This window comes from Lepisosteus oculatus, chromosome 12 (assembly GCF_040954835.1).
Source record: "Lepisosteus oculatus isolate fLepOcu1 chromosome 12, fLepOcu1.hap2, whole genome shotgun sequence".
NCBI classification, from domain to species: domain Eukaryota; kingdom Metazoa; phylum Chordata; class Actinopteri; order Semionotiformes; family Lepisosteidae; genus Lepisosteus; species Lepisosteus oculatus.
In genome coordinates, this window is record NC_090707.1 from 33,142,584 (window position 1) to 33,170,441 (window position 27,858).

General features: G+C 41.4%; 1 protein-coding gene across 7 annotated transcripts in view; it reads right to left on the bottom strand.

Annotated features, from left to right (window-relative positions):
* trak2 (trafficking protein, kinesin binding 2) overlaps positions 1–27,858 on the bottom strand; it is a 61,654-nt gene that overhangs the window by 24,986 nt on the left and 8,810 nt on the right. For 4 of the 7 annotated variants that reach the window (XM_069196951.1, XM_069196952.1, XM_069196953.1 and 1 more), the window contains exons 2-3: positions 17,387–17,765; positions 6,656–6,847 (exon numbers count right to left, since the gene is read on the bottom strand). In XM_069196951.1, coding sequence (XP_069053052.1) covers positions 6,656–6,847; positions 17,387–17,441 — 247 coding nt within the window. In that variant the 5' untranslated portion in view covers positions 17,442–17,765. Of the gene's footprint in view, positions 1–3,405; positions 3,648–3,792; positions 3,875–6,655; positions 6,848–17,386; positions 17,766–27,858 lie in introns of those variants that run through there. The other 3 variants (XM_069196956.1, XM_069196954.1, XM_069196955.1) reach the window with 3 other exon arrangements.

Below are 27,858 nucleotides of genomic sequence, written 5' to 3' on the forward strand. Positions count from 1 at the left end.
AAACTCACATTCTCTGAGAGCTACTCAAGGAGGATATTCCTCTTGCAATTTAGACAGCTTCTGTTATAGTGGTCACTCATCAACTTGTAAATTAAAAAAGCTGCAAATAGTGGAGGCAAGCAGACCATCTTACCTGATGGGTTGGGATAATTGGTTTTAAAGGAGCTATATGTGATTAAGTATCCTATTAGTTTATCATTATTAATAATAAAATAAGGATGACACTTGGATATTTCGAGAAGGGAATCTTATCTCATTCTCTTCCTTAACTTAAGCACCTTCCTGAGTTGTGCTGCTGGGTTACAAAAGGGGTTCAGGAAAATGGTGAAGAACAGAATAACAGGTGAAATAAATGATCATAACCCCAACTTGTAAGGATTTCTCCAAGAATATACAGTATGTGAGCAGTTGGTATAGTTTAGAGGCACGTGAAGTTTTTATTCCATGACACGGTTTTGATGAAAAGAGTAATAATTCAGCCACACTTGTTTGAACAAATATTTCTTAACTACACATAAACAAATAACACATAAGGTGTACTTACAGTACAAGGAGTTTCAGACACCTACAACTAGAACACCCCAAAACCTCCAGAGTACTACACAGTATTCGACTCTTAACACCTACAAAGGCCAAAATAAGAGATAAGCTTCCTTCTAAACTAAATACAATACAATTTATGATTAAACCCAGATGCCACAAAATAAATGGGACCCTGTTTCCCTATTCTAAACTGCACTCGATTTAAACCGAGGGATTCTTCACTCAGGAAATCCAAGTTCCTCAAAAGCTCCAGAATAGCAAGCTCTCCTAGCATGGTTCAAATACTTAGCTCAAAAGTGATGTTTTCTGATGATCTTGAAGAAGGGATGTTCACCTGCCACACACTTCAAATTCTGTCTCCTGTCTCCTGTCTCCTCTCTCTCATCTCTTCCTCCCTCCCCCTCTTTTTCCAGCTTTCTCTGTCTTGATCTGATATTACAGTATATAGTGCCTTTCTGGACCGTTGATTTACACTCCATCATTTACTCAGAACTTAATTAACTAGGGTAAACTTTATCATTGCTTTGATCACAGACTCAGGACCCCCAACAAACATTCCCTCTGCTCTGAAGCTGGAAATTTTTAACACTAGCAATGTGTTACACGCTCCACCTAAACTCTTAGATACACTTCCTAGTCACCTTCACACATATAGCTGTAATAATAATAATCATCACCATCATCATCATCCCAAAGTGCTTTATTCATATAGAAGAAGACGTATGTCATCCATCACCTAAGTGCAACACTCATTTCAGTGACCTATAGCAGCCCTACTACACAACATATCAGGTGAAGGAAGAAGAAACTAGGTCCCAAGTTGAAATGAGCGAGAGTTTATAGAGACCAGATCTTTCGAGCCGCGGACGGAATTAAAACAAAACACCAGGGTGAGCGACACTTCTCATAAAGTGCCGACGGTGATTTTGCAACTCTGCCCCTGCGGTTCTGTGCGTTTCTCTGGGAGTGTTGGCGATTGTCGTGTCACTGAGCGTTGTGCTGAACAACTACAGATCACATCCTGCACCTTGCTATCACTCAGGCAGCTTAACCTTCTGTCCTATTCAAGCGAACTGGCTACAGATTTTTAGACCACTTGCTTTAATCGTGTAACTGATTCTAATAACCCCTAATGCTTTCCAACGGGAGCGCTCAACCGATGTCTGTGCATATGAATCAGTAACATATTTCATATAGACTTTCCACTCATGGACACTTGCTTGATGAACTGTATCTGCATGGCTGATTATACAATACATTATTACGTATAAATGCAAATGGTGAGAAACCGATAATTTCACTGAAACACAGATGATACTAAATAAACTACAATATAAAATAACTGCATAACTAGCTATTCCCCAGAGAAGTTATACCTTGGAAGAAACTTTGCTCTGGTTTAACATGTTACTGAATGCTCAGCAGGTGGATGCTGCACATTGGTGGTGGTGGAGGGGAGTCCCCATTACCTGTAAAGCGCTTTGAGTGGAGTGTCCAGAAAAGCGCTATATAAGTGTAAGCAATTATTATTATTATTATTATTATTATTATTATTATTATTATTATTGTTTATGTGCAGAAGACCCTGGTGTGCCTGGCCTACCCTTTTTTCGAGGTAATCACTGATTATACGGATAAGACCAAAACAAGCAAAACACCACTTTTAGGAATCTGAGAGACAGTATGTTCTAAGGGGACAATGTCTCCGCAATTTGCCATACAGCTAAGTTCTCACCAGAACATGTGAACTCCACACAGAAGACTCCTCAGTCCACCAACAAAACCCAGGATCCAAGTGCTAAGTGACAGCACAGCTAACATCAGCACACAAAGTGAAGCAATGCGGTGTGAAAGCTAATCTTTCTGTTAAAGTTGTTTTATGAATTATCAAAGCAGAGCATGACATCTATGTTTTCACTGAAGAACTGCAGTTTAACCCATCCAAACTAATAGCAGTAACAATCCTACAATTTTAATACTAAAGAAATAATACTTAATACTACTTGCATAAACAACCTGGTTGCATTAATTGGCCACTGCATTTGGCATGTATCTCTGAAATGTTACGTAAGAGCCAAAAAAGAGACAAGATTTCAAACTGCTGAAGAGGAGATTACAATGTATTGTAAACAATAATGGTAACGTTTTATTATATTATTGGTTAGGGAGTAGGAAACTTTGCTCTTTTCAAACATTCCTTGCCAAGTTAGAATGAATTTGAACAGTAAAGAAGGCTGAATGAGGCGTACTCAAGTCTGGTAATACGAATTCTGCAGGCATGAGACGTTAATACAAGCTTTAGCTTTGATTTGAAAAAGAAAAACATAGATTGCACCTCAAACGCACAGTAAGGAAAGATAAAAACCAAACACAATTTGGTCTTAGGACTATTTTAGTACTTCAAGAACACAGTCTGGAAACAAAGGCTGAATCCAAGTATAAACGCATGCGTTCGATAATATCCATTGTGTTTACTATAACCAGAACATGGAATTTCTTAAGAAAGGTCACATTGCCTGATTAAATGAACATCCACTATTGGACTAAAATGATTTAAAATAAAAAAAACAACCCAGAATGACTGCAGTAATACATTTTGTATTAATACCAAATGTATCACTACAGTAACCATGGATATTAGGCAGCCATTAATTGTAACTATAAGCAGCCAATCCAAATTGAGAAGGTGCCAGCTGTCTTGAGGGAAAAATCAGGCCACTGGCCAATCAAGGAGAGACAGCACCTGCAAGCAGCGACTACGTTTGCTTCAGGTCAGCTCTTGTCGTTTGTTCAAGGTCACCCACTAGGCGACCCCGGCGATGTTTTGCCCTGTCACCCAAGCGGCTTGACCCTGCAGCTCACCTTCCACAGCGAAGGCTTCGTAAAGGGCTTCATTCTCGGAGCTGTCCCTCTTCCTCAGCGGCATGACGGCCCCCCCCTGCCTCTCTCGCTTGCATTCTGTCGCGCCCACCCAACGTGCCCCCCCGCCCCGCACAGCCTACACCGTTAACCACACCTCGCGGCGGTTTCCAAGTCCAAATCCGCACAGCCTAGCGCATAGCTCCACAAACCCCCTTTCTATATTTACATCCTCTCAGCTACAGCCTACTTCTGAGCCAATCAGAGATCAGCATGCCTCTCAGTGACGGTTCTCGCAGAACTGGACACAACTGTCAAAACCAGCACCCTGTATTTGCGCCAATAATTAAAACTACTGCACATCCAAGCTGAAAAACAATATTCATCTACCTGTCACTCCATGATTTGTTTGTCCCCACTGTCTTTGATAAAGTAAGTGTCCCACTTCAGGAAAAAAAAAAAAAAGTCTCCCTTTGCCCTTCCCCTCTCTCTGTTGTTTCCTCTTTCATGTCTGGCGCTGATCTCCCGAGGCGAATTTTATTTAAAGCAGAACGCTTTAGGTCTGCAGCCAGCCCCAACCACACCAGCAAAATAATCCCTGGTGCTTAGTGAGCAGGATGTCCAAGGAAATAAAGATTTCCGGATTTCTGGTGTTGCTAACACTACCAAAACTTGAAATGTATTACTACAGTCCTTACTGGATGTCAGACATCACTCGCTGTACAGTAAGTACACAAGCAAACAAGGAGCACATCTCCTAGTACACATCATAAACAAAAAAGATTTTTATGTTGTTTCAGATTCTGATGTCTTAGATGTTATAGGCGGGACACATTATCCAGTCTTTTCTCTTTATTGAGGAGGCAGACACAGACAGCGGTGTGTGTCACGGCAACCACCTGCAGTATATTCCAGACAATCTCACAGATATTGATAACTTATTATATTCATTTACTATAGTGTTTCACGGCCACCATTTTACGACCTCTGGTTGGTTCCATGACTGATTCTGAAGATGCGTATTAGGCCTGTTTTGCAACTGACTTAGAGAAGTCTAAACGATGGAATCGGGTTAATTAATATTCTTCTGGATGGAATTCGGGATAGTAATATATTATCTTTTTTTGCACCTAGTGACCAAAACAGCAGGGCCAATTCTTCCAGAAGCCAGTTAACCTACCAGCATGCTTTTGGTCTGTGGGAGGAAAGTGGAGCATCCAAAGGAAAACCACACACACGTGGGGAGAACATGCAAACTCCACACAGACTGCAGGAATTGAACCCAGGTCCCCAGTGTTGCGAGGTAGCAATTCTAACCACTGCCCCCCACCCCCACCCCCATGCTGCCCAGTTTCTACTCACACATTCTACAATTTTTAACATGGCACCCACACTTTTAACTATATACCCTCACCTTCCATTTGTGTTTTTAACTGTTCGCTAAATTAGCTAGAAGATGAAAACGTATCTGAATAAACATCTAAGTCATCATCTAAGGTCATTTTCCAGCAGCTTTACAGATGGTACCACATTTGGAGGATCAGTAAGCTTAACTAATTTACTAACTACCGCCAGAATCTACCATTATTATTTATTCATACATCAGGAAGAGCAGATCCCTGTGATACTCCACTAATTATACCACTTGAAAATTGGGCACATTTTTCCAACCATTTTAAAAATGAATCTTTTATGAAGCAATTCATCAAAAGCCTTAAGAAAACCTAAATATTGCACATCATACATGATATAGCGTTCAAACTGCCACTGTTTGTTCAGGAGGACACTAGTAGATTAATTAGTCAAGACCTGCCTTTTCCAAATCAGTATTATGCTGTAGAATCAGACTTACAGGTCAGTTTGGTTTGAATATTTCTATGTCCTTGTGATTTTCTTAAAATTTGTATAAATCACAAGTATTTAAAAGCTCTAAAATCAATTAGCAAATGTATTGTTAAAACCAGAAAAAGGGTAGTTTGTGAAGGGTAACTTCATTTTTAATGTCGCACAAGCTGACGATTTCTAAACCGTTGCTTTCATTATTTGGCGAGCAATGAGATTGATACAGAAGCTAAAGTTCAAACATGGCAGTGCTTTTAGTGAACTGTGAAACAAAGGAACAGTGCGAGACCAACACCATGAAGGTTCACTGAAAACCATCAAGAAAAGAGATAAAAAAAAGGTACTGACTTGACCAAAGGATTTTAAATTAGGAATAATAAGCCTTTAGCACCAATCTGACCAAATTTGAGTGTACATTTATTAATCACAAACAAAAAACACATCAACATTCATCATCACCACTGACAATGAAGTGATTTTTTGTTAAGTGGAATATTAAGTTAAGTGGAAAGGCTTTAAAATAGATCTTAAGAATTCTTTATTGCAGAAATTAAAAAATTAATAATTAATTCTCCACTAATTATTAATTGGAGAAAAACATATCTGTACAGGGAGATTATGCTGTACAATGGGAATGGCATGGAAGGGGTTTTTGTCTTTATTTGCTGAAACAACTACATTTCCTATTGTAAATGTTTCATGTACCGTTTTTGCCATAAAATCTACAAATCATCCTCCAAGGCATTTGTATTTATTCCAGATACTATGCCTTTTGAACACGGTTGCAGATTCCGGATAAGGCACACATTTCTTCTGGAGAATAACAAAGGCATCAATGATGAAAAACCTCTTTGATTGACTGCTCCTGCTTCATAAATGCTTGTAGCTGCAATGTTAATAACGCTTCAGGTGTACAACATAAAGCAGGGTAGCAATGCATGATGACATGGGTCCCAAATAGGAAAGCCCTTTCTGCTGACAAAAACCTCACTTTGAAGAGTTAAATCTTATGTACCCAGAGATATAAAATCCTTTGCTGATTCAGGTATAAAAAAACAATGTTTTTCCAAAGCTACAGAGAACCCTGATTTTTCAAGATTGCAGACAGGATGTAGTCAAGGACATAAATTAAAGAGAGTGACTCCCTGCATTTCATTCAAGCCATGCCGTAGAAGCACCATTAGTAATGTCAAACAACAAAATCATTTTGTCAAACGCTCACACAAGGCCTCAGCTGAGTTTTACTTAGCTGTACGGTAGTCCAGCGCCGTGTCGGTGTGCTGTGTTACGCTGTTGGGAAGGTGCCTCATTTTTTTTTAAGAGTTTGCACTCTGTCACAACGAAACCCTCTTTCTCACTCTCAGAGTGAGAACAAAAGAAATAAAAACGGCCTAAATAAACCCGCACTCACTCATGTATCTGAAGGTCTCCTCGGCCAAGACGGGCGAGATGGAGCTGGAGGCGTCGTCGGGGGAGTAGGTGGGCGACTGCACCCAGTCCTGGCTGTCATACAGGTACAGAGAGTCGGCCCGCAGGCGGTAGTGGGGCAGCTGGTCCTCAAGTAGGCTCACCAGCTCCATTTCGGGCTCCTTACATCCCTCATCTGAAGAAAAAGAAAAAAGGGAGAGGGTCAGACTTGGCCCCCGGGCAATTCTTTAAAAAGAACGATCTTTGTCCCAGTTTCTCGGACTGGTATTCAAATTCAGTACAGAAAAGTTTGACAAATTTCGAATTAAGTTCAAAATCGTAAAAAATGTGAAAGCACTGTAAGTCACCATGTTGCCACGAAGCCCTGGTCTCACCACAGGCGAGAGCGAGACTTCCCACAAATTGCGACTTGACATGGCCCTTCCTGCTCACTAGTCCCTGTAATGACGAATATAATGTCACGTACGAGTGAGTAAGTACAGGCAGACATTTCACCGCAGAAATGTTCCAACGTGATCTGCATGGAGAGTTAAGAAGTAAGCAGCATGAATATGTGAAACCATCTTGAAATCGAGGGCAGTATTTCTATTGGATTAAAAGAGATGTATTCACAAGGCTGCTTGTTTACAATGTCATAGGGCCACAACACGTCACTGCAATCGTTGTCTCGTTCTGAATCACAGAATACAGCGCTGCATAGACCTGGAATCTATTTCGTGATGTAAATTTGAGGTTTTACAATTTACTGCTCGCATTTTACTTTTATTGTAGTGCGAAATGCACTCATCAATGCTGATTCGTTCTAACCCAGGTGGGGGCTACACACTGGTAGTGGTAGTGGGATTCCCCATTACCTGTAAAGTGCTTTGAGTGGAGTGTCCAGAAAAGCGCTCTATAAGTGTAAGAATTATTATTATTAGTAGTAGTAGTAGTAGCATTGAAAGCAGCAATGGACAACAGTAAGCAGCAGTATGGCATAATGGATAGGGCTCTGGGAGATTTTATATTGAAAGGCTGTGGGATCTAATTCCAGGTAGGAGGACCTTTGATCCCAGCTCTATGAATGGATCTGGTAAATAAAGTATTACTCCAGTCATTACAGTGCTCCCCACTGTTATACAGCACCACACACCCCTGACAATTCTGCGGTACAATTGAAGTACATCCTAATGGAACTCCGCCTTTGAAAACTCCTGTGTTGCTTACCACCCAGCATTTAGAGAATTTGCAAATCCCACAACCGCACTGCTGAAGTAAGAATTGTCTTGAGAATCCGGAGTTTCGTAACCTTGCTGATCTGTTTTTAATCCACCAGAGGGCGTTCAGACCCAAGATGAGAAAAGCCATGAACAGGGGCTGAACCATTACTGTCAATCAGGCTCCCTTTCTGGAGCTGAAATGAGGGATTTCACTCTAAAAAAAGAATCACGTTTACATGATACTCAGAAAGAATCAGACAGAAATTTTAGATATACACGTGGAACTTCGCTTTCAGATGGAGTGTACCACAACAAGCCCAGGATTTATCATTAACTTGGTTTTGCAATTCACTGGATCATTACCATTCCACTAAACCATAAACACCAGGATCAAAAGAAATTAAATTTCCATTAAATGCACAGACTCATTATGCTGTCTAGTATCCACTGAGTTTCAGGAATATTGTATTTTTGTGTTTGTTCCTGTTTTATGGGGAAAACAGGTGTCAGAAATATTTGTCCTTTACTCTTAATACAAGTACAGTCCAGTGTTACCATTAGACTTGCTGTCTAGAAAAATGTTAGCGAATGACAAAATTCTGCTGAAGAAACTCTCTCCTGCCTGGTCCAAGTTTGGTGAATGTTCTGCCTTCAACTCTTGCTTATCTGCAGAAATCGCATCTGTTCTATAAGAAAATATCAGAACATGTCATATAAATCTATAATGCTTGATGGCTTTCTTTAATTTCTTATATTTCTTAAAACTTTTTTTTAATTTGCATTTTAAAAAATGCACTTGAACAAATCTAGGGTGCTACAGAAAACAAGAGTTTATGATCTTTACAGTACATTACATAATAGTTCAGCTTATTTTATGCACATCAGTGCTGAATATAAATGCTTAATCTGAAGCATTTACTGTACTTTCTTAGGATGCTGTATCTAAACTGAAATTAATGGATATTCCAGAGGGAATATAAATTAGTACCCCAGTTTGGGTTGAAATTACATTAGAGAAAAAACCAAAGCAGACAAGACATTAAAAGGGAGATAAATTAAAACATATGGCGCAAGGCAGTTAGTTGGTTGATCAGAAAGACCAGTACATGGCCCATAAACACTGCATTAAAGACCGAAACTCTGGTTTAGCATTGGAAACAAAATTCAGGCGACACAAAGACATCTACCATTCCACAGTAACAATTTACAAGTAAAATAAAAATCCTGAAGGACTCATTTACAGTACAAACTTAAAGTGACAATGTCTAAGACTTATTTACCAGCAACACAAGTGGTATTCACTTATTTCTTTACTAATTCATTTATTGCTGGAACTGCTGGCCCACTCCTTGATACAAAAGTTCTTGGGAATTAACCAGATATAAGATAGCCTTGATTTAAGATAACAGATTTACATAGCCTTGTCTACTTATTTGCCACTCGTCCCTTTATGTTAATTCAGTGTCTCCATCAAAGAACAACGGAAAATAATATAAAAGGGGCAACATAATGTTTTGATAGGCAGTAAACAAATTCAAAAAACAATGCTAAAAATGTACCATCCACCACTGCAATACTGTTTTTATAATGGCAGATCTATATTTAGCTCCTCAGCCCTGTACGGTTCAGTCTGCTTTGTTGATTACCACATGTTCTAAGATAACTAATGAAAAGTCCAGTGCTGACAAGATAATCATAACTAAGCAGTGAACAGTGCAGAGCTAACCATACGGCCATAACTTTATTAACCCCATGCGGGAAACTCAAGAGCTACAGCAGCCAGGCACAATCAACACAGTACAGTACAGACGGAGTAGTACAGAAGTACAATACAATACAATAAATAAATTAAAAGGGAGATGGGGCGAATGGAGACTTTACAACCCAACCTTGGTACTGTATGTCTGGGCAGGAGCGACACTGACCTGTTGTGACGGCGTACCTGTACACCTGAAACCTGATTCCTCTGTAACAACTGGTGTTCTGTCTACATCTGGTTTCTAGAAGTGCAATACGTGGAAGAGGAATGGGCAATTTATTATTTATTTATTATTCACGACTCTGCCATCGTTGCAATAGTTACCTACTCTGTGCAATACGCTTGGGAGCGTACAATATCTATATTGTGTATTTAATCTAACTTGTGTTCTGTACATTCATACTTGTGTGTGTGTGTGTGCCTTTTCTGTTTTGTTTGTAATTCTTTATTCAATTTTTTAAAATTAATTTATTGTATTGTATTACTCCATTTGTACTGTACGTCGTTGATTGTGCCTGGCTGCTGTAGCACTGGAATTTCCCCACATGGGATTAAGAAAGTACCTATATTCCTACTGACTAAGCAATGAACCGTGCAGAGCTAACCAGACACCCATTGATAACCAATGACCTGCCCAGTGCTGACAAGACAATAATAACTAACCAATAAACAGTATAAAGTTAACCATTCATAATGAAGCACTGAACAGTACCCCGCTAACCACAAAAACATTATTAAAATGCACACTTCATTTCATTTCACTTCACTTCATTGGGGCGGTGTGGTGGCTCTGTGGCTCAGGATCTGCGATCTGTGGCTGGAAGGTTGCCGGTTCAAATCCCGCAGCCGCCAGAGGAATCCTACCCTGTTGGGCTCCTGAGCAAGGCCCTGAACCCCAACTGCTGCGGGGGCGCTGTACAATGGCTGACCCTGCGCTCTGACCCAAAGCTTCTCTCTCTGTCTGTGTGTCTCATGGAGAGCAAGCTGGGGTATGCGAAAAGATGAATTCCTAATGCAAGAAATTGTATAGAGCTAATAAAGCAACATTATTATTATTATTATTATTAAAGGGGGGAGGCATTGAGCTACTTGTACATTACAAAAGTACCATTCATTACAAAAGTCAAGTTGGTTCCATCCATCTTTTAACCACTTCATGGAAACCAGGCTCCTGGCAAGCAATGGGTACAAGGCTCTGCCCAGGACTCGACTCCATCGCAGGGCACACACACAGACAGACAGACAGACAGACTCGGACGCACCCACGCCAAGGCCAGGTTTCCCAGGAGCCGATTAAACTGCCAGTGCGTCTTTGGACAGTGGGAAGAAACCACATGGCACCTGGAGGAAACCCACACAAACTCGGGGAGAACATACAAACTCCGCACAGGTGCCACCCTAGGATTTGAACCTAGGGCCCCAGAGGGGGTGAGGCAGCAACGTCAACCACTGCACCACCAGAATTCCATATTCTTCCTGAAGATGGTCAACACCTTGGTTCTCGCCCAACTCCAGATTATCCCAGATCCCCTTTCATGCTGTCACATGCCAGCTGATGGCTAAATACACTATACATTGACTGAGCCATTTGATTGACCAAATAAACCATTGAAACTGCATGCATACTGTAAGTCAGGCATAGGGACCAGCAGCTTGGATTGGGAAAGCTACATTAATATCCTTCCTGGATCATTATTATTTTAGGGCAATTCACATAAAAATTGCTGTAATATGGCAGGGACTTTGTTTCGGTGCTATTTGCCACATGTGAGCAATTTGTGCAGAGCGGTGGCCCTGTGGCTAAGGATCTGCGCCTGTGGCTGGAAGGCTGCCGGTTCGTATCCCGCGGCCGGCAGAGGAATCCTACTCCGTTGGGCCCCTGAGCAAGGCCCTGATCCCCAACTGCTCCAGGGGTGCCATATAAATGACAGACCCTGCACTCCGACCTCAAGCTTCTCTCTCCCCGTCTGTGTGTCTCATGGAGAGCGAGTTGGGGTATGCAAAAAGACAAATTCTTAATGCAAGAAATTTTACAGTATATGGCCAATAAAGTCATATTATTTTATCTTAAAATGTCACGTTTCCCACCAGCAGCTTGCTCCTACATAATGTGTAGGTGTGGATTTATGGTCTTGTCCACGTAACTTCCTTTAAAAGGTGCAAACACAAAGGGTTGTCACTTTCAGAGGCTAGCATGGATCTGGCTGCCTGCCTTAGGGATTTGTGACAAATGACAAAAAATATCTTCCTTATTGCTCTTTGTGCAAGACAGCAAGTGCACTGGCTCACTAATGTGGATGGAAAGATGTAGGTCACCTTGGACGAGTTGTTTCCCTGTTTTTCTCCTCAAAGACCCCACTATTTATTTGGGATTTAATTCAACATAAACTGATAACCTGTGTTTAAAATACCGTGGAGCGTTAAAAGTTCACCTCAAGCAAGCTGTAATAAAAAGTATCTAAAAGCAAATGGTGTGGAGATGATGGTGTGTAAGACTGAAGAGTGTGAATAATAATAATAATAATAATAATAATAATAATAATAAAACTATTTTATATAGCGCCTTTAAAGGTGGCTTCTCAAAGCTCTTTACAGAATGAGAACAACAATAAATAAAAGGAATACACAAGATAAAACACAATTACAATATACTGAGGAGACCGTGGATGGTGGTACAAGGAGAAGCAGAGGGGTGAAGATTGGAACAAGTTAAGTAAAGGCTCTTCTAAAGAAGAAGGTTTTGAGTCTGGATTTGAAGGAGTTTAGAGAAGGTGACTCTCTGATATCCTTGTGCAGAGAGTTCCAGAGCTTGGGGGCATAACAGGAGAAGGCCCTGTCACCCATACAATGTAGACGGGCTTGGGGGACAGTTAGGAGACCAGAATTAGATGAGCGAAGGTTGCGAGGTGGGGAGTAGGGCGATAATAGTTCAGACAGGTAAAAGTCTCTGTAGTTCGTGGTCTTCAACCCAGACCTTCACCGCTCGCCGGCCAGTCTGGGTGGGGATGAAGTAGGCTAACGGTTGTCTTCCGACACAGGAAAGTGCTTGTCGTGTTAGCTCTGGACTGTTCATTGGTTAAACTATGGGAAACTATTAATAAAGGTTTACGGGTTCAAGACCCCACTACATACACTGCCATTGTACCTTGGGTGAGTTGCATTACCCCAGACGCTCCAAGGCGGACCAGCGCTGCTGGGGGAAAATAATTCTTGTGCTGGACCAGTAGGGGGGGAGTCACGTCCTGTCAGTCAGCCTAACTTTTTCCGGAAACCAGTATGAGCTCCAGCCCCCTTGATCTCCAGTGTTCTGGCAGGATCCTTCTATCCTATGAATAGCCCAATTAGATTTTTAATTCTGCAAACTTTTTTTAAAGAGATGTCTATCCCACTAACATAAAACACTAATGTACGTTGTGATGGATCCAACAAATGTGTAGCACAATCTTACAAGTAACGTTTTTACGTCAGTATTGTAAAATTTGAGACAGCTGCTCGGAAAGGATAACAATATTATTTAATTTAATAAACGTGTGGTGAGAACTGATGTGTGGTGAGCATACTTGTGCACTTTGGCCTCCATATAAGTGTAAGGATTATTATTATTATTATTAATGTTAAAGTGAAAGCAAACATTCCTATTAGTTATCTGTACAATCTTTTCCTTGGCAAATATCTGAAAAAACTATAGAAAACATGCACAACCCTAAATAGGACATTTGTGTGTAATAACACAATGTATCTGACAATGTAACAATCCAAAAACCAGTGTACAGTAATGGCAGACCTTCCCCAGCCAAACAAATTTCCACTGAAAGCAAAATGTTTTGGGTTGCGATTGAACTTTCAAAACAAATTCCTCAGCTGCTTCAAACTTGGAAAGAGAAGGCTGGTGAAATAAGGACTGAAGTGACTAAAAATAACATCAAAATTCATATTTAATTCTCTGCTGCTGTTTCTATATTGGAATCTCTTAACCTGATTGTGTGGCGCGGAAGACCTATAACACAAGAACCTATAGGGTACCGGTAGCCCATTTCCTGTAACCTTTATAATAATACTGGGAAAGTGTGAAACCAAGACAGGGTTGCAATGACGCTGGTGTGAAAACCTTCCCAGTCTGACCTGGTCCATATCCTGTGTTTACCTTTACCAATATTCCTCTGTAAACATACAGTACATTTTTTTAAAAGATTGGAGGGCAACATTTTACTTCTCCTTTCTAACCTCAGGCTTAAGGGAAAATCGCATGACGATTCATAATCGAAGCTCTTTACAGAATGAGAACAACAATAAATAAAAGGAATACACAAGATAAAACACAATTACAATATACTGAGGAGACCGTGGATGGTGGTACAAGGAGAAGCAGAGGGGTGAAGATTGGAACAAGTTAAGTAAAGGCTCTTCTAAAGAAGAAGGTTTTGAGTCTGGATTTGAAGGAGTTTAGAGAAGGTGACTCTCTGATATCCTTGTGCAGAGAGTTCCAGAGCTTGGGGGCATAACAGGAGAAGGCCCTGTCACCCATACAATGTAGACGGGCTTGGGGGACAGTTAGGAGACCAGAATTAGATGAGCGAAGGTTGCGAGGTGGGGAGTAGGGCGATAATAGTTCAGACAGGTAAAAGTCTCTGTAGTTCGTGGTCTTCAACCCAGACCTTCACCGCTCGCCGGCCAGTCTGGGTGGGGATGAAGTAGGCTAACGGTTGTCTTCCGACACAGGAAAGTGCTTGTCGTGTTAGCTCTGGACTGTTCATTGGTTAAACTATGGGAAACTATTAATAAAGGTTTACGGGTTCAAGACCCCACTACATACACTGCCATTGTACCTTGGGTGAGTTGCATTACCCCAGACGCTCCAAGGCGGACCAGCGCTGCTGGGGGAAAATAATTCTTGTGCTGGACCAGTAGGGGGGGAGTCACGTCCTGTCAGTCAGCCTAACTTTTTCCGGAAACCAGTATGAGCTCCAGCCCCCTTGATCTCCAGTGTTCTGGCAGGATCCTTCTATCCTATGAATAGCCCAATTAGATTTTTAATTCTGCAAACTTTTTTTAAAGAGATGTCTATCCCACTAACATAAAACACTAATGTACGTTGTGATGGATCCAACAAATGTGTAGCACAATCTTACAAGTAACGTTTTTACGTCAGTATTGTAAAATTTGAGACAGCTGCTCGGAAAGGATAACAATATTATTTAATTTAATAAACGTGTGGTGAGAACTGATGTGTGGTGAGCATACTTGTGCACTTTGGCCTCCATATAAGTGTAAGGATTATTATTATTATTATTAATGTTAAAGTGAAAGCAAACATTCCTATTAGTTATCTGTACAATCTTTTCCTTGGCAAATATCTGAAAAAACTATAGAAAACATGCACAACCCTAAATAGGACATTTGTGTGTAATAACACAATGTATCTGACAATGTAACAATCCAAAAACCAGTGTACAGTAATGGCAGACCTTCCCCAGCCAAACAAATTTCCACTGAAAGCAAAATGTTTTGGGTTGCGATTGAACTTTCAAAACAAATTCCTCAGCTGCTTCAAACTTGGAAAGAGAAGGCTGGTGAAATAAGGACTGAAGTGACTAAAAATAACATCAAAATTCATATTTAATTCTCTGCTGCTGTTTCTATATTGGAATCTCTTAACCTGATTGTGTGGCGCGGAAGACCTATAACACAAGAACCTATAGGGTACCGGTAGCCCATTTCCTGTAACCTTTATAATAATACTGGGAAAGTGTGAAACCAAGACAGGGTTGCAATGACGCTGGTGTGAAAACCTTCCCAGTCTGACCTGGTCCATATCCTGTGTTTACCTTTACCAATATTCCTCTGTAAACATACAGTACATTTTTTTAAAAGATTGGAGGGCAACATTTTACTTCTCCTTTCTAACCTCAGGCTTAAGGGAAAATCGCATGACGATTCATAATCGAAGTCGTGTACAGCAGCACGGCTTTTTTGGAACAAAATAATCCATGAAACACCTGCACTGCTGGCTGTTGGGGCCCTGAAAAACGACATGAGTGCAGATCTGTGTGACATATAACAAATTTAGTTATTAACTGAAAGCAGGGCAGAAATTTGGTGTTCGAAGGCTCTAGGCACTTTCACTCCGAGATGTGCAAAAAGAGGGGCAAACGCTAATTGAGTAGTTTCAACTATTCCGATGCTAAACCACGTGATTGGTGGAGCGATATCACTTCGGTACTTTTAGTTTCTAGAACAGCCGCTGGAGATTGTATGAGTATTGATTTTGGAGCACCTAGAGTCGATCACAAACGTGTTATTTCGGCTCGTTTTTCGTTAGTCACTTTTGTTTCCCTCCTTCGTAAGCCCAAAAAATTTCGTAGGCACTGTGCCTACACTGCTTTCAGTCAATGCCGGATTTCCCATTGGGCACAGTGCCTAATGGGAAATCCGGCACTTACTGAAAGCATATTTGCGGAACAATAAATTTCGAGGCGACTTATTGTATAACAGGGACTGTCTGTATCCTTTTCCCTGTTCGAACTCTAAACCCGAAACAGGTCAGACCTCATCACCGGCTGGTTAGGACTCCCTGACTAAAAGCGAAAAGACACACAAGTGAGATGTTTTATTGGTGCGTTGGCCTGCTCATGTAATAATTTAAACAACTGAGCCATTCGAATGGAAGTGGGAGTGCAATATAAACAAATACGGAAAAGCACGTAAAAACTCGAACCCTACTCTTAACAGTGTACAAACTGTGATGCTACAAAGCGAATGACCATCCATTCCTAGTGTGTAAGTTGCCTGTACCAGACGAGAAGTGCCTTACTGCCAAATATTAATGCTTATAAATATATCCCAGGTCAGCAATTGTCGGGTTCTGGTTTTAGTAAGACTAGAAAAGGAAGATGTAGGCCAATTTACAACAAACAGATTGGACTTGTGTTTTGCAATTAATATTGGAAGTAAGGCAGTGGCACAGTGGTTAGTACTGCTGCCTTGCCTCGCTGGGTCCCTGGGTTCAGTTCTGGACCTTGCCTTTTACGAAAATTGGCCCCTAGTGTCCGTGTGTGTGTTTGCGACTGTGTGTGCCCCATGTTGGACTGGCATCCTGTCCAGGGTGTGTCCCGCCCTGCGCCCACTGCTTGCTGGGATAGGCTCCGACTCCCGGTACTGGGTAAAGCATTTTAGAAAATGGATGCTATTTTAGTATTGTACTCCAGCATGCTGGCTCATAAAGACAGAAACGAATTAAACCGTATTTTCTAATCATTTTATACCCATTTCTTCCAGCTCCGGGTTGCGGGGGAGCTGGAGAGAATCCTGCCAAGCAAGGACTAGGGCAGACTACACCCTGGATCGGACGCCAGTCTATCGCAAGACACACACAGCCACAAACACACACAATCACACCAGGGCCATTTTTCCCTGGAGCCAAGTAACCTACCAATATGGTTTCTGGGGGACTATGGGAGAAAACCCATGTGAATGTGGGGAAAGCATACAAACTCTACACAGACGGCACCCCAGGTCAGGATCTGAACCCTTAGCCCCAGTGCTAACTTCCCCACCACATTGCTGTTTGTGCACATCCAAAGACATGGATGCAAACAAAAAGGCATATACTGTAAGGCATGACCGAGACGCACCTAGTTGGACACTAACAATTTTCACAACTTTTGGGGTTTTGTGATTAGCATAGCCTGAAGCTACTTTGCTGCTCAATCCTCCTAAATGCCTCACCTGGAAGCAGGCAAGGAGACTGCTCACTCACCTGCGATGGTCCCTGGGTCTTTATTCTCCACATTCATGGGTTTAACTTCAAACATCCCTCAGCCTCAGCTGCTGCACAGGAGTCTTCTGCATCGGGCTCACACTTGGCGTCCGAGGGAGGGGAAGGGAAGTGCAGGGATTGTGGGAGCAGCCGGCCTTCTAAATCCGAGCTTCGCATACGGTTGCAGGCGGTCGGAGAGGAGCCCGATCGCCGGGTCTGCGCGGAAGTGCTGTGTCCAAGTGCGCCCCTGGGTTGCGGTGGCCTCACATCCTCAACGTCCCGGGAGGAGACTGGAAACCGAAGCAGCGCCTCAAGATGAGCTCCGGAGCATAGCCAGCCAGGTGGAGGGCCGCATGATTCTCCAAGCATCAAACGTCACCTAGAAACAAAGCACCGAAAGCAAGCGTTTCGGTTAAAGAGCAACACTTTACCTTCTCATCTGTAAATGTTTATTAACCAAAGCTAAAACTGGTCTGACAAGCACCTGACTAAGAATCGGATCCTTAATCCTCTGACGTGAGGTGCAATAGAAGAACCGCCTTTTCAGATTCTGTTGTTTACAGTACTAAATCGTATTATGCTAAAGTGACTTTATATTTGGTTACTTTCTGGACCTGACCGAGGGTATGTTCTTCTGCGGACTGGGTGGCATTATTTGGTTTTCACCCCTCAATTCATTAATATCTACAGTATTTCAAGAAATAGGCTCAAAAAATGTTCTCTTTTGTGAGCATTTTTAATTTCATTAGTCTTTAGAACAAAATACAGTGAGACACATGGAATATTTCCATGATGTACTCAAAGGTGGACACCCAGCTGATTTGATTATGACACACCGCTGTGCTGATTAATGACCCGAAGAGGAGGTTATTCTTAATACCAAAGAGCTCCCAAAGATGTAATAGTTCTGATAAGTTTTACTGGAACTTTAATTCAAGCCCAGCACTAGCAAAAAGCGTATTTGGAAATACTGTGAGCACTGTTCTGTTCTGTTTGTTTTCTGATGAAGGAAATTAGCATTCACAAAACAATAACCTTTTGTCGAGCTCTAGATCAAATGCAATTTTGCCCCTGCCAATACATACTGCATGCTCTCTTCTGATGTGGAATTTCTGCATTGACAGCTAGAGGGGTTTCTGGTTATGTAGCCTTCAGTTTCTATAGTATGCCCTGGCACTACAGTACAGAGTACAAGAACAAAGGGCTCAGGCAGCTAGATCTCAGAAAGCCACTTACATAATTCAGAATTAAAACCCTGCTTATCCCTCAAGGCTCTTAAATCGACTATGTGCTAAATCAGATCAGGAGCTTTCGGAGTCAGATTATTAATAAATGATCTATGACCCTAACACAGAAACACAATGAACATGTCCGGCTAGGAATGAGAAGAAAAAAACGAATAACAACAGTCTGCCTTTCCTTATTGCGTCTCAAAGTGGTAGAATGAGCTAGAATATTCTTAAAGTTTAAAATTCTGGACACAGGGATGTACTTTTCGCCGAAGGTTTTTGATAACCGTTTCACCTCAGTAAATAAAGCAGACTTCAAGAATGTCAGATAAAAACCACCGCCAAGCTAAGTGTCTAACGTTCTAGACTCTACAGGCCTACTAAGGAGCTGAAAGGTCTTACAGAAACACTGGGAATTTTCATTTAAAAAAACCCAGCCAGCATCCCACTTTATCAAAAGCTTGGTAAAAATCTTGAGCAGACTGAGCTTTCACTCCAAACTGTGCCCTATTTCCTGTTCAATAAGCAGTTCTTCATCCATGAACAGTACATGCATTTCCTTGAGTTCCTGTTGCCTGTATATTCAGAATTAGTCTTTTATAAGGAACTTTAAAAAACCTGCTGGTGCTTGTTCTAATCAATTAATCCAGCTTCCTTTTCTAAATCCACACTGGCTATCTCATAGCTTGGGTCACTTAGTTGTAATTAAAATTTTGTCTGTGTATTCAACTTCGCAAACAATGTATCATCATTAAGGCCACCTTGTCCCAAAGTCATTCACTCACATACAGTGGATCTGGCCATGTGGTCATCCCTGTTTCATGTTTCTGAGAAATATAATCTCTTTCTTACCTATTTTCAAACATGCGTTCCATGGACAAGGCCATTTTGACTGAGAAACCAGTTCTCTTTAACCCATGAGATCAAACTTCAGCTTTACTATTGAAGAATGAAGAGATAAGAGAGATGCCCAGGAAGTGAGATAGTAATATCATTTTCATGTTTTTGCAAACTATGCAGTCTAGTGGCTTGACGTAGGCTTTGTGCTCAAATATATAGAAAGATGCTGCCTGTCCTTGGTCAGTAAGATAAGGGGCATGTATTTGGTAAACTGGCTGTACGCCCAGAATATGAAAAGAACTAACTGTTGTCTAGTCCGCAACTTAGATATAATTAATTGGCAGGTGTTGCTGTTTTATCATTTGTTTAGAATATGTCATAGTAACTCTTTGTGTTTTAAGACCATCTTCAGCTACTTATTTTTTAAGTCTGGTGGTTGCAAGCCAAACGTCCATATGCATATGAATAAAGGGACTGCTGCTTCACAGACACCTGAACTTTGTCATTTGTTTGACACTACACTATGAAGAATTTAACAATAACAGATATCTCCTTCTTTATTCAAAAACATGTCTTTACAAATGCTCCTCAAATGCTACATTTTCCACCTTCCCATTTTTATTGTTAGAGTTAGAGTCATGTACCCAGTGACCAGAGTCACAGAGATGCTGTTACTGCAGGGCTTGATGCACATCTGCAGGGACACAAACAGCTTCTAGCTGTGTGTGTCCCTATTTACCGAAGAATTTGGAACAGCAATGTAAAAGCTGAAATGGAAACGTTTCCGCACAGACCCTTTCGTTTTTTTTTTAATTTCCCAGCACCCAAAAAACCTTTATCCAAAAGCCACATTTGCAGGACTGCAAGAGCTGCCTAAAAAAAATGTTCGAAAAATCATCAGGGTGAGGAAGAAGCGCTGGACGAGACATGACAAGTGACGCTGGCAGCAGAACTGACTTCCGCCCACCGGCGCTGAAAAGTTCTGAAAAGGCCAGGTCATTCATTTCATGTGGAATTTTGTGTTTCCTGGGTTTTCAGACGCCACAAATCCTACAAGGGAAAAAAAGGAACTGGCCCAGAGATGTCCTGAAAATGTCGTTAGCGATCAGAGGCTGTCTCTCTTCAATGTAAGGCAGCTACACGGTTTTGCAGACTGCTTCACTAAAAAGAAAAATGCTTAAAGACAGCGGGAACAAAAATCGCCTTTAAAATATATTTCGTTTTTTTTTAGAATTGTACAGAAAAGTTTGGGTACCCCTGGTCAGACTGCATGTTTCACTGAATCTCTAAGTGAAAAGAAGTTAACACAACTTCTGCTGGGTCCAAACTTAAAGATGACATATTTCTACACATTTTAATGCACAATTTCTATTTGTTTGCTGAATTTAACAGATTGAAAAAAATAAAACAGTCCATGTGGCATGTGCAAACGTTTCAGACAGTACTTAGTAACACCTTCTTTGGCAGAAAGCACAGCTTCCAAACATTTCTTGTAGCCAGCCAAGAGTCTTTTGCTTTAGGAATTTTTTCCTTGCAGACCTCTTCTTGCTCAGAAATCTTCTGAGGCCTTCTTGAATGCATTTGCACACAGCTGTACATACTTGCATTTGTGCACTTCCAAAGGAGGGCCAAGATTTGAAACTGGAGATTTAAAGGTCAAATTTAGATCACACTGAAATACAGTAGAGTAAATTTGACTAACTCAGCTTCCCAGCACTCCCCTGAGGGAGAAAGAAAAACTGACGTCATAGACACCCTGTTTTAAATGTAAAAAGCCCTAGCTAAACACTGAAAAGAGTCCCGGACAACATTCAAGAGCCCCCAAGATAAAGTAATCAGAGCAAATATGAAATAAATACTTTCTTAATCATCATTTTCTTTCACCCAGAAGATTACAGGAGTGTGGAAAAAGCAACCAAGCCAAGCTGTTGTGGTTGCTATTAGCAACATAAACTTCAGGTTCTCTAACAACAAATACACAGACAGCACGGGTATTAGGGTGACAAGTATCCGAGCCAGTTGTTCCTGGATTCTGGCTCTTGCGTTAGAAGAAGCCACGCTCCCTTAAGGACTTGCAAGGTACCTGCAAGGAGCTTTCCCCCACATCACTGAGCTCCTTGCAGGTACCGAACAGCTTATTGATGTCTCTATTAATGAACTGGAGAATCTTTGGAGAGACAATGTGTCCATTATAAAATTCAGGTCAGTTTCAGAGCCCGGTTTGTTAGTAGCCAGCCTATTTTTCTGCCAGGTGTACAGTATAACTACTGCTGAGCACAAGGTACCTACCTTTCAAAAATGAAATTAAAAAGTAAATTGGCTTCAACAGAGCAGTATGAAGCATCGCTTTTAAGAACCAGTGCTGATACAGTGATACCATCCAGTTTAATCTTGAAAGAAACAAGAATATTAACTTGACTATGGCTGGGGGTATGTAACCAATTTTTACATTGAGTTTTACATTACCAGTTTCCCAGTCACTTTTGCTAATTCCCTAATTGTATCTTTATGTTTTTTATTTATTTTGTACCTATCCCAGCAAATCCATTATACTCCTTTTCTTTAAATGGATCGTGTCTGTTTTGTAAATGATTCATACAGTGCTTTCTTCTAATATTGTGCTTTGCAAACATATTCACCCCATTCCAAAGATGTCCCATTCTGTTTAGTGACAAATGATGTCCTCGCTTTTTTGAAGGAATATTTTCACTTATTATAAAATAAAATGGTCAGCTATTTCAAAATGTGAAAGTTCAAAGGAGATCGCCTTCATGGGTGAAAAATGTCAGCAAAAACTGCAAAGAGATTCAGAGACATTCAGGATTCAGAGTCAAGAAAAGGCAGTTATACTTCAAAACAAATAAATTGTCTCAGATGTACAGAGACCCAAGCAGAAGCAGGTTGTGTTTTAGTGAAAAATCTAATGGCCCAGGCTATAAGACAAAGACAGAACAAGCCTATGGGACACTGCTTTGTGTCCCTTCAACTAGACTACAGCCCAACGGCACACTCAACAACTAAAGCTAATGTTTTATGTGGCTTACAACAAGTAAGGTTATGTCTTACACTATGTGACTAAGAGATACTTTAGTCATCATTGAAGCACATCTCTCCCCCCTGCCGATGAGTCACTGAATCCTGACGGAAATAACTAGGCTAAATAAAGGATTAGACCACTAGATATCTTTGACATAACCAGACAGGATTTAAAAAAAAAATACTCAAGATCTGGGTCACATATTGTTACTAAAGCTCAACCTATCCAAAGTACTACTGTATAAATAAAGACTGCATAAAACATCCAGTACAGTGCACATCAGTGCTCCCCATATATATATTCTTCTCAATTCCGGTAAATCTGAAGCACAGACAGAAACGGAATGCAAGACAAACCTAATGCTCTAATAAGCAATTCCCCCAGTGCCTATTTTCCTGGCTGCTGCGCAAATTTGCCCTTTACTTTTCCACCTCCAGTCATCTACTCCAGTCAAGCATAAAAGACGGCTCCTTGGTTAAGCCTGTATTCCACAGACACAGGAAACGATGCGCAGACGACACATACAGTAAGAAGGGCCTGCAGAGTTCATTGGGTCAAGTACTAAGGCACTTTAAAATTAAAGAGAGAAGGCAACAAAATTCTGTTATCTTCAATCTGACAGTCCATGGTTACTTCAAAGAGGTCATACTGTACAGTCATCATGAACCATTTCTTAACAGCCATTTTCTAACCACTTCATCCAATTCAGAGTTGTGGAGGAGTCGGAGCCTATCCCAGCCAGCAACACGCACAAGGCAGGGAACGGTCCTGGATACCAGTCCATCGCAGGGCATTTCCTGGCACAAACACTCACGCACCGGGACCAATTTTCCCAGAAGCCAATTCACCAACCTACCGAGGAAACCGGCGCTACTAGAGGAAGCCCAGGCAGGAGGAGAACGTCCAAACTCCACGCAGACAGCACCCCGGGTGTGGAATTGAACCACAATCACTGCGCTACTGTGCCACCCAATTAATGAATCGTTAGCCGGATTACTGAAATGAGCATGAAGGATTGGAGCTTTTGGGCCATGGCAACACAAAGTAACAAAGATAAAAATCAGTCATGGTTTTGATAGACTTTGTAAAACTAAAAACACATGGATTAAATGTCAGATATTATTTAAGGAGGCCCTATTCGCATTTTCCATAGCGAATTAGGATCTCTGCAGATGTGCATGAGCTCTGACATGACACCCTTGTGCGGACTTTTTTGTAGTTCAGGCCACGTTCACAACATAATTACAGTTACCAACAACAGGAGGTCATTTGGCCTTTCCAGCTTGTTTGGTTTCTCAGTCACTTACTGATCGCAGGGTTATTGCTCATTCCAAACTCCACCAGCCCTCCTTCTTTTGTGCAAAAGAGTCCATGAAGCACAAAGCCTATCCTGACATTTCCTTCCCTCATATGGAATTTCACTCCCCCTCAGTGCTAAATATTATTCATTTAACTAACAGTGCCTCATTATACAGGCTTGTCCTCATAACAGGGGAGCCATGTTGGCTCAAGAACCGCTTCACCCAGCCTGAATTCTGAGCCACAATGGTGCCTTTCTCACAAAGGTGCCACCCACTACATGCATAACACAACATAACATAACATCACTTTATTAGCTCTATACAAGTTCTTGCATTAGGAATTTGTCTTTTCGCATACCCCAGCTTGCTCTCCATGAAACACACAGACAGGGAGAGAGAAGCTGGGGGTCAAAGAGCAGGGTCAGCCATTTATATGGTGCCCCTGGAGCAGTTGGGGTTTGCTCAGGGGCCCAACGGAGTAGGATTCCTCTGCCGGCTGCGGGATTTGAACCGGCAACCTTCCAGCCACAGGCGCAGATCCTTAGCCACAGAGCCACCACTCCACTACATGCATAGATCTTTCTAAGAGAACTCAATAAAATAGGACAAAAGTAACCACATCATCAAAACTGTTTACGAATCAATCTTCATGTTAAGCAATGAGAAACGTTTATTCCAAACCAGTTTTTATTGATTCTGTTTTTAATGCACTGCTGCGCACAAACAGAATTTGTAAGAGTAATTGCAAATAAAACTACAAAATCTAGATTTGCTACATACTTTTCTTTGCTATACACAGCATGGTCTTTACTTTTTCTAAGCAAAGAAATGTATGGCCTTTTTTTCTTCAGTTACGGGGAACAGTTTCATTTTATTTTAGCTATTTCTATTTGGGTGTGGGTGTGGTCCCTCCCGTTCACCAAACGACATGTCAAAAACAATCTCGTAAAATACTGCGAAAAGAATTTGCTCAGCACTGAGGAGAAAGCCAGCTTCTTCAAGTCTCACAAGTACGTTCGGCTGTCCCTGGACAAATGTTTTTATTTAAACAGAGAATGCCGTTTCTTCTGCAGTAATAAACCTTCGCCAAACCGACATTTCCTGTTTTCCGAACTAAAATACCAGATGACGGTATGTTTGTAGCCGTACTGAAGTTCTCTTCCTAGCAAGATACAGCATAGCACTGCTTGAGAGACGCTGAGGCCTGTGCTACTACAGGGAACAATGCCACAAGGCACAGTCTCACAATTCATCTGGGAGAAGAGGCTAATCGTTTGATTTCATTTAGAAGTATTAACTACCGCCCAGCATTTACAGTACTTAAAAAAAAAAATCAATGGTCACCACACCCGACAACTGGTATACAAAAAGACGCATACAGTACGTGTTGATTTAAAAATCACCACCACCTGTGAACCAAGATAAAAAAAGACCAAAGAAAAAAACTAAAATCACATGACAAGCGGAACAGCACGGTGGGACAGAGCTGGGGCCCTGGGTTCAAATCCAGACCTGGGGGTGCTGTCTGTGTGGAGTTCGTATGTTCGCCCTGTGTTTGTGTGAGTTTTCACCACACACTCCTTTTTCCTCCCTCAGTCCAAAGATATGCTTGTAGGTCAACTGGCTTCTGGGAAAACTAACCCTGATGTGTGTGTGTGTGTGAGTGTGAGTGTGAGTGTGAGTGTGAGTGTGAGTGTGAGTGTGAGTGTGAGTGTGAATGTGAGTGTGAGTGTGTGTGTGAGTGTGTGTGTGTGTGCCTTGTGATAAACTGGCGTCCTGTCCAGGGTGCCTATTGCTTACTGGGGTAGGCTCCAGCTCTGTAAGCCTGTATTGGATAAAGCAGTCAGAAAATGTAGGGGTGTTATAAGTTTTGAAATGCTAGGGTTTGCAGTAATGTCAGTGTTTTGAGAAATGACACAATTTTGCTCTTCTCTCACCCCGTTTCTCACACTATAGGGTCTTAGTCCAGCTGTGAGAAGGGACAGGCTTGGACCATAATGTGCCACTGTGATTAACAACACAGTACAGAAGGTGTGGGTGGACAGGCCACCTGCACCTTGTAAATTCTACAGCAGTGACTAATAAAAAGCAATACACCTTCCTTCAGTATGGCTCCAATTAAATTAATTAACGTATAATCCAATAATCATTATTTTTCAATATCAACATATCAACTCTCCGTCCACAGCAGTTTAAGCCAGTTTGTTTTGCCATTTTATTTGTTACAAACTCTGCTTATAATGAAATGCAGAACATCTTTCATACACAGATGTGGGGTTAAAATATTTTAAATTACTATTTGCATTTGTATCTGTTTGGTAATACATCCACACAATATACATTAAATGGAATACTCTCTACACTGAAGGATTACCAGAACCTACACTTAAGATTATTATAAACCAAGGGATAAGAATAATCAGATACTTCACATTCATTTTAATCTTGCCCAATTATTTTGTCCCACAGACTGGAAATCGCATTGAGTACTGTGATAGCCTCAATTGTGCTCAGTGCACTGCAGTGAATCCGAAGGAGACATTCTGTCTGCATGGCCTTTCAAGTGTTTTCATGAAATTAAGATCATGGTTTTAAAGCTAAGCAGGGAAATCCAATCATACACTAACCTGGGAGACCATAAGATAAAAAAACAATCTGAAAGGAATTATTTTGGGGGGTAGATTTTATTTAAACATCGGACTCTGGCTTACAGCACTGATTCAACCCACACACAAGCACGGGTCAGGGAAAACCTATAATCCATGGTTTAGAGCAGTAACCTAATATTTTTAACTATAGTTTGTGAACTATATCAGTGAAATTGCTACTCCTGATCAAGAACAGGAAATAAAGATCTTTCTCTGGCTACAGTTTCAGCAGACAGATCTTTGTCTCTGGATAGCCAGGAATTAAAAATTAAAATGATACTGAACCTGCGGCACCTGTGTTTACTGTACATTGGCTACCTCAAATGCTTTTTGTATATGTGATGCGTCTCGGTAAGCAGCCACACCATAGGCTTCCATGACCATAACACCTTAATTCACTAGGCATTCGAGAGGCAGAAAACACCACAGTTTTAGTTTAAAAAAGCACTCAGAATCAATCCTTGGGAAATTCCAGGAGTCACGGGCATTACCTGACAGTTTTAAGTGATTTGGTCAACAGTCGGCAAGTCAAACAGGCAACTGTATCCACAGACAGAGGGCCAGAGAAAAGCCTGTCTCCGCTGACTTCTCACTCATTTCAAAGACCGCCTGTCACACACATCCCAAAAAAACAAAAGCTCTCAGAACAGCGTTCTCACGAGAAATAAAACCTGACGTCCATATCTCAGCCCCAAATGTGGAATAGGTGCAGATGGCTGTAAAAAGGCGCGCTTTATCTCCACAGCATGAAATACGCTGGAACTGGAGGGAGGCCCAAACGGCTGGCGATGTGATCTGTCAACAGCACAGACACTGCCACGCAGTGCAACCTTCGGAAGAGTTTTAATTTTTACAGTACACCAGGTTCCGGTTCCTTTAATTGCACTCTGACACTGAAGCAGAGGTACGTTTCTGTTTCATACAAAAGGGCAAAACAGTGTGTGGGCTGTCCGTCCGCAATCAATCCACACGAAAGCATCCAAGAGGCCCTAACACAGTGCAAGCAAAGGCGTAAAATCCCGACTGTTGATCTGATCCACAGACTGTGTGAACGAGATTCAGGCACAGCCTGACCAGACTTACGATGCTGTGTTAAAGCTTTACGTCCAATGGATGTGCCAATCCACAGACTCAAAGAGGTTTTAAAATGATAATAATAATATCCTTACACTTATAAAGTTCTTTTTTTTTTTTGGAACCTCCAGTCAATGTGCTTTACAGGAAATGGGGACTCCCCTCCACCACCAATGTGCAGCCCCCACCTGGATGATGCGACGGCAGCCATAGTGCGCCAGTACACTCACCACACACCAGCTCTCAGTGGGGAGGAGAACAGAGTGATGAAGCCAGTTCAGAGATGAGGATTATTAGGAGGCCATATCAGGGAGGTCTGGGAGAAAATTGGCCAGGATGTCAG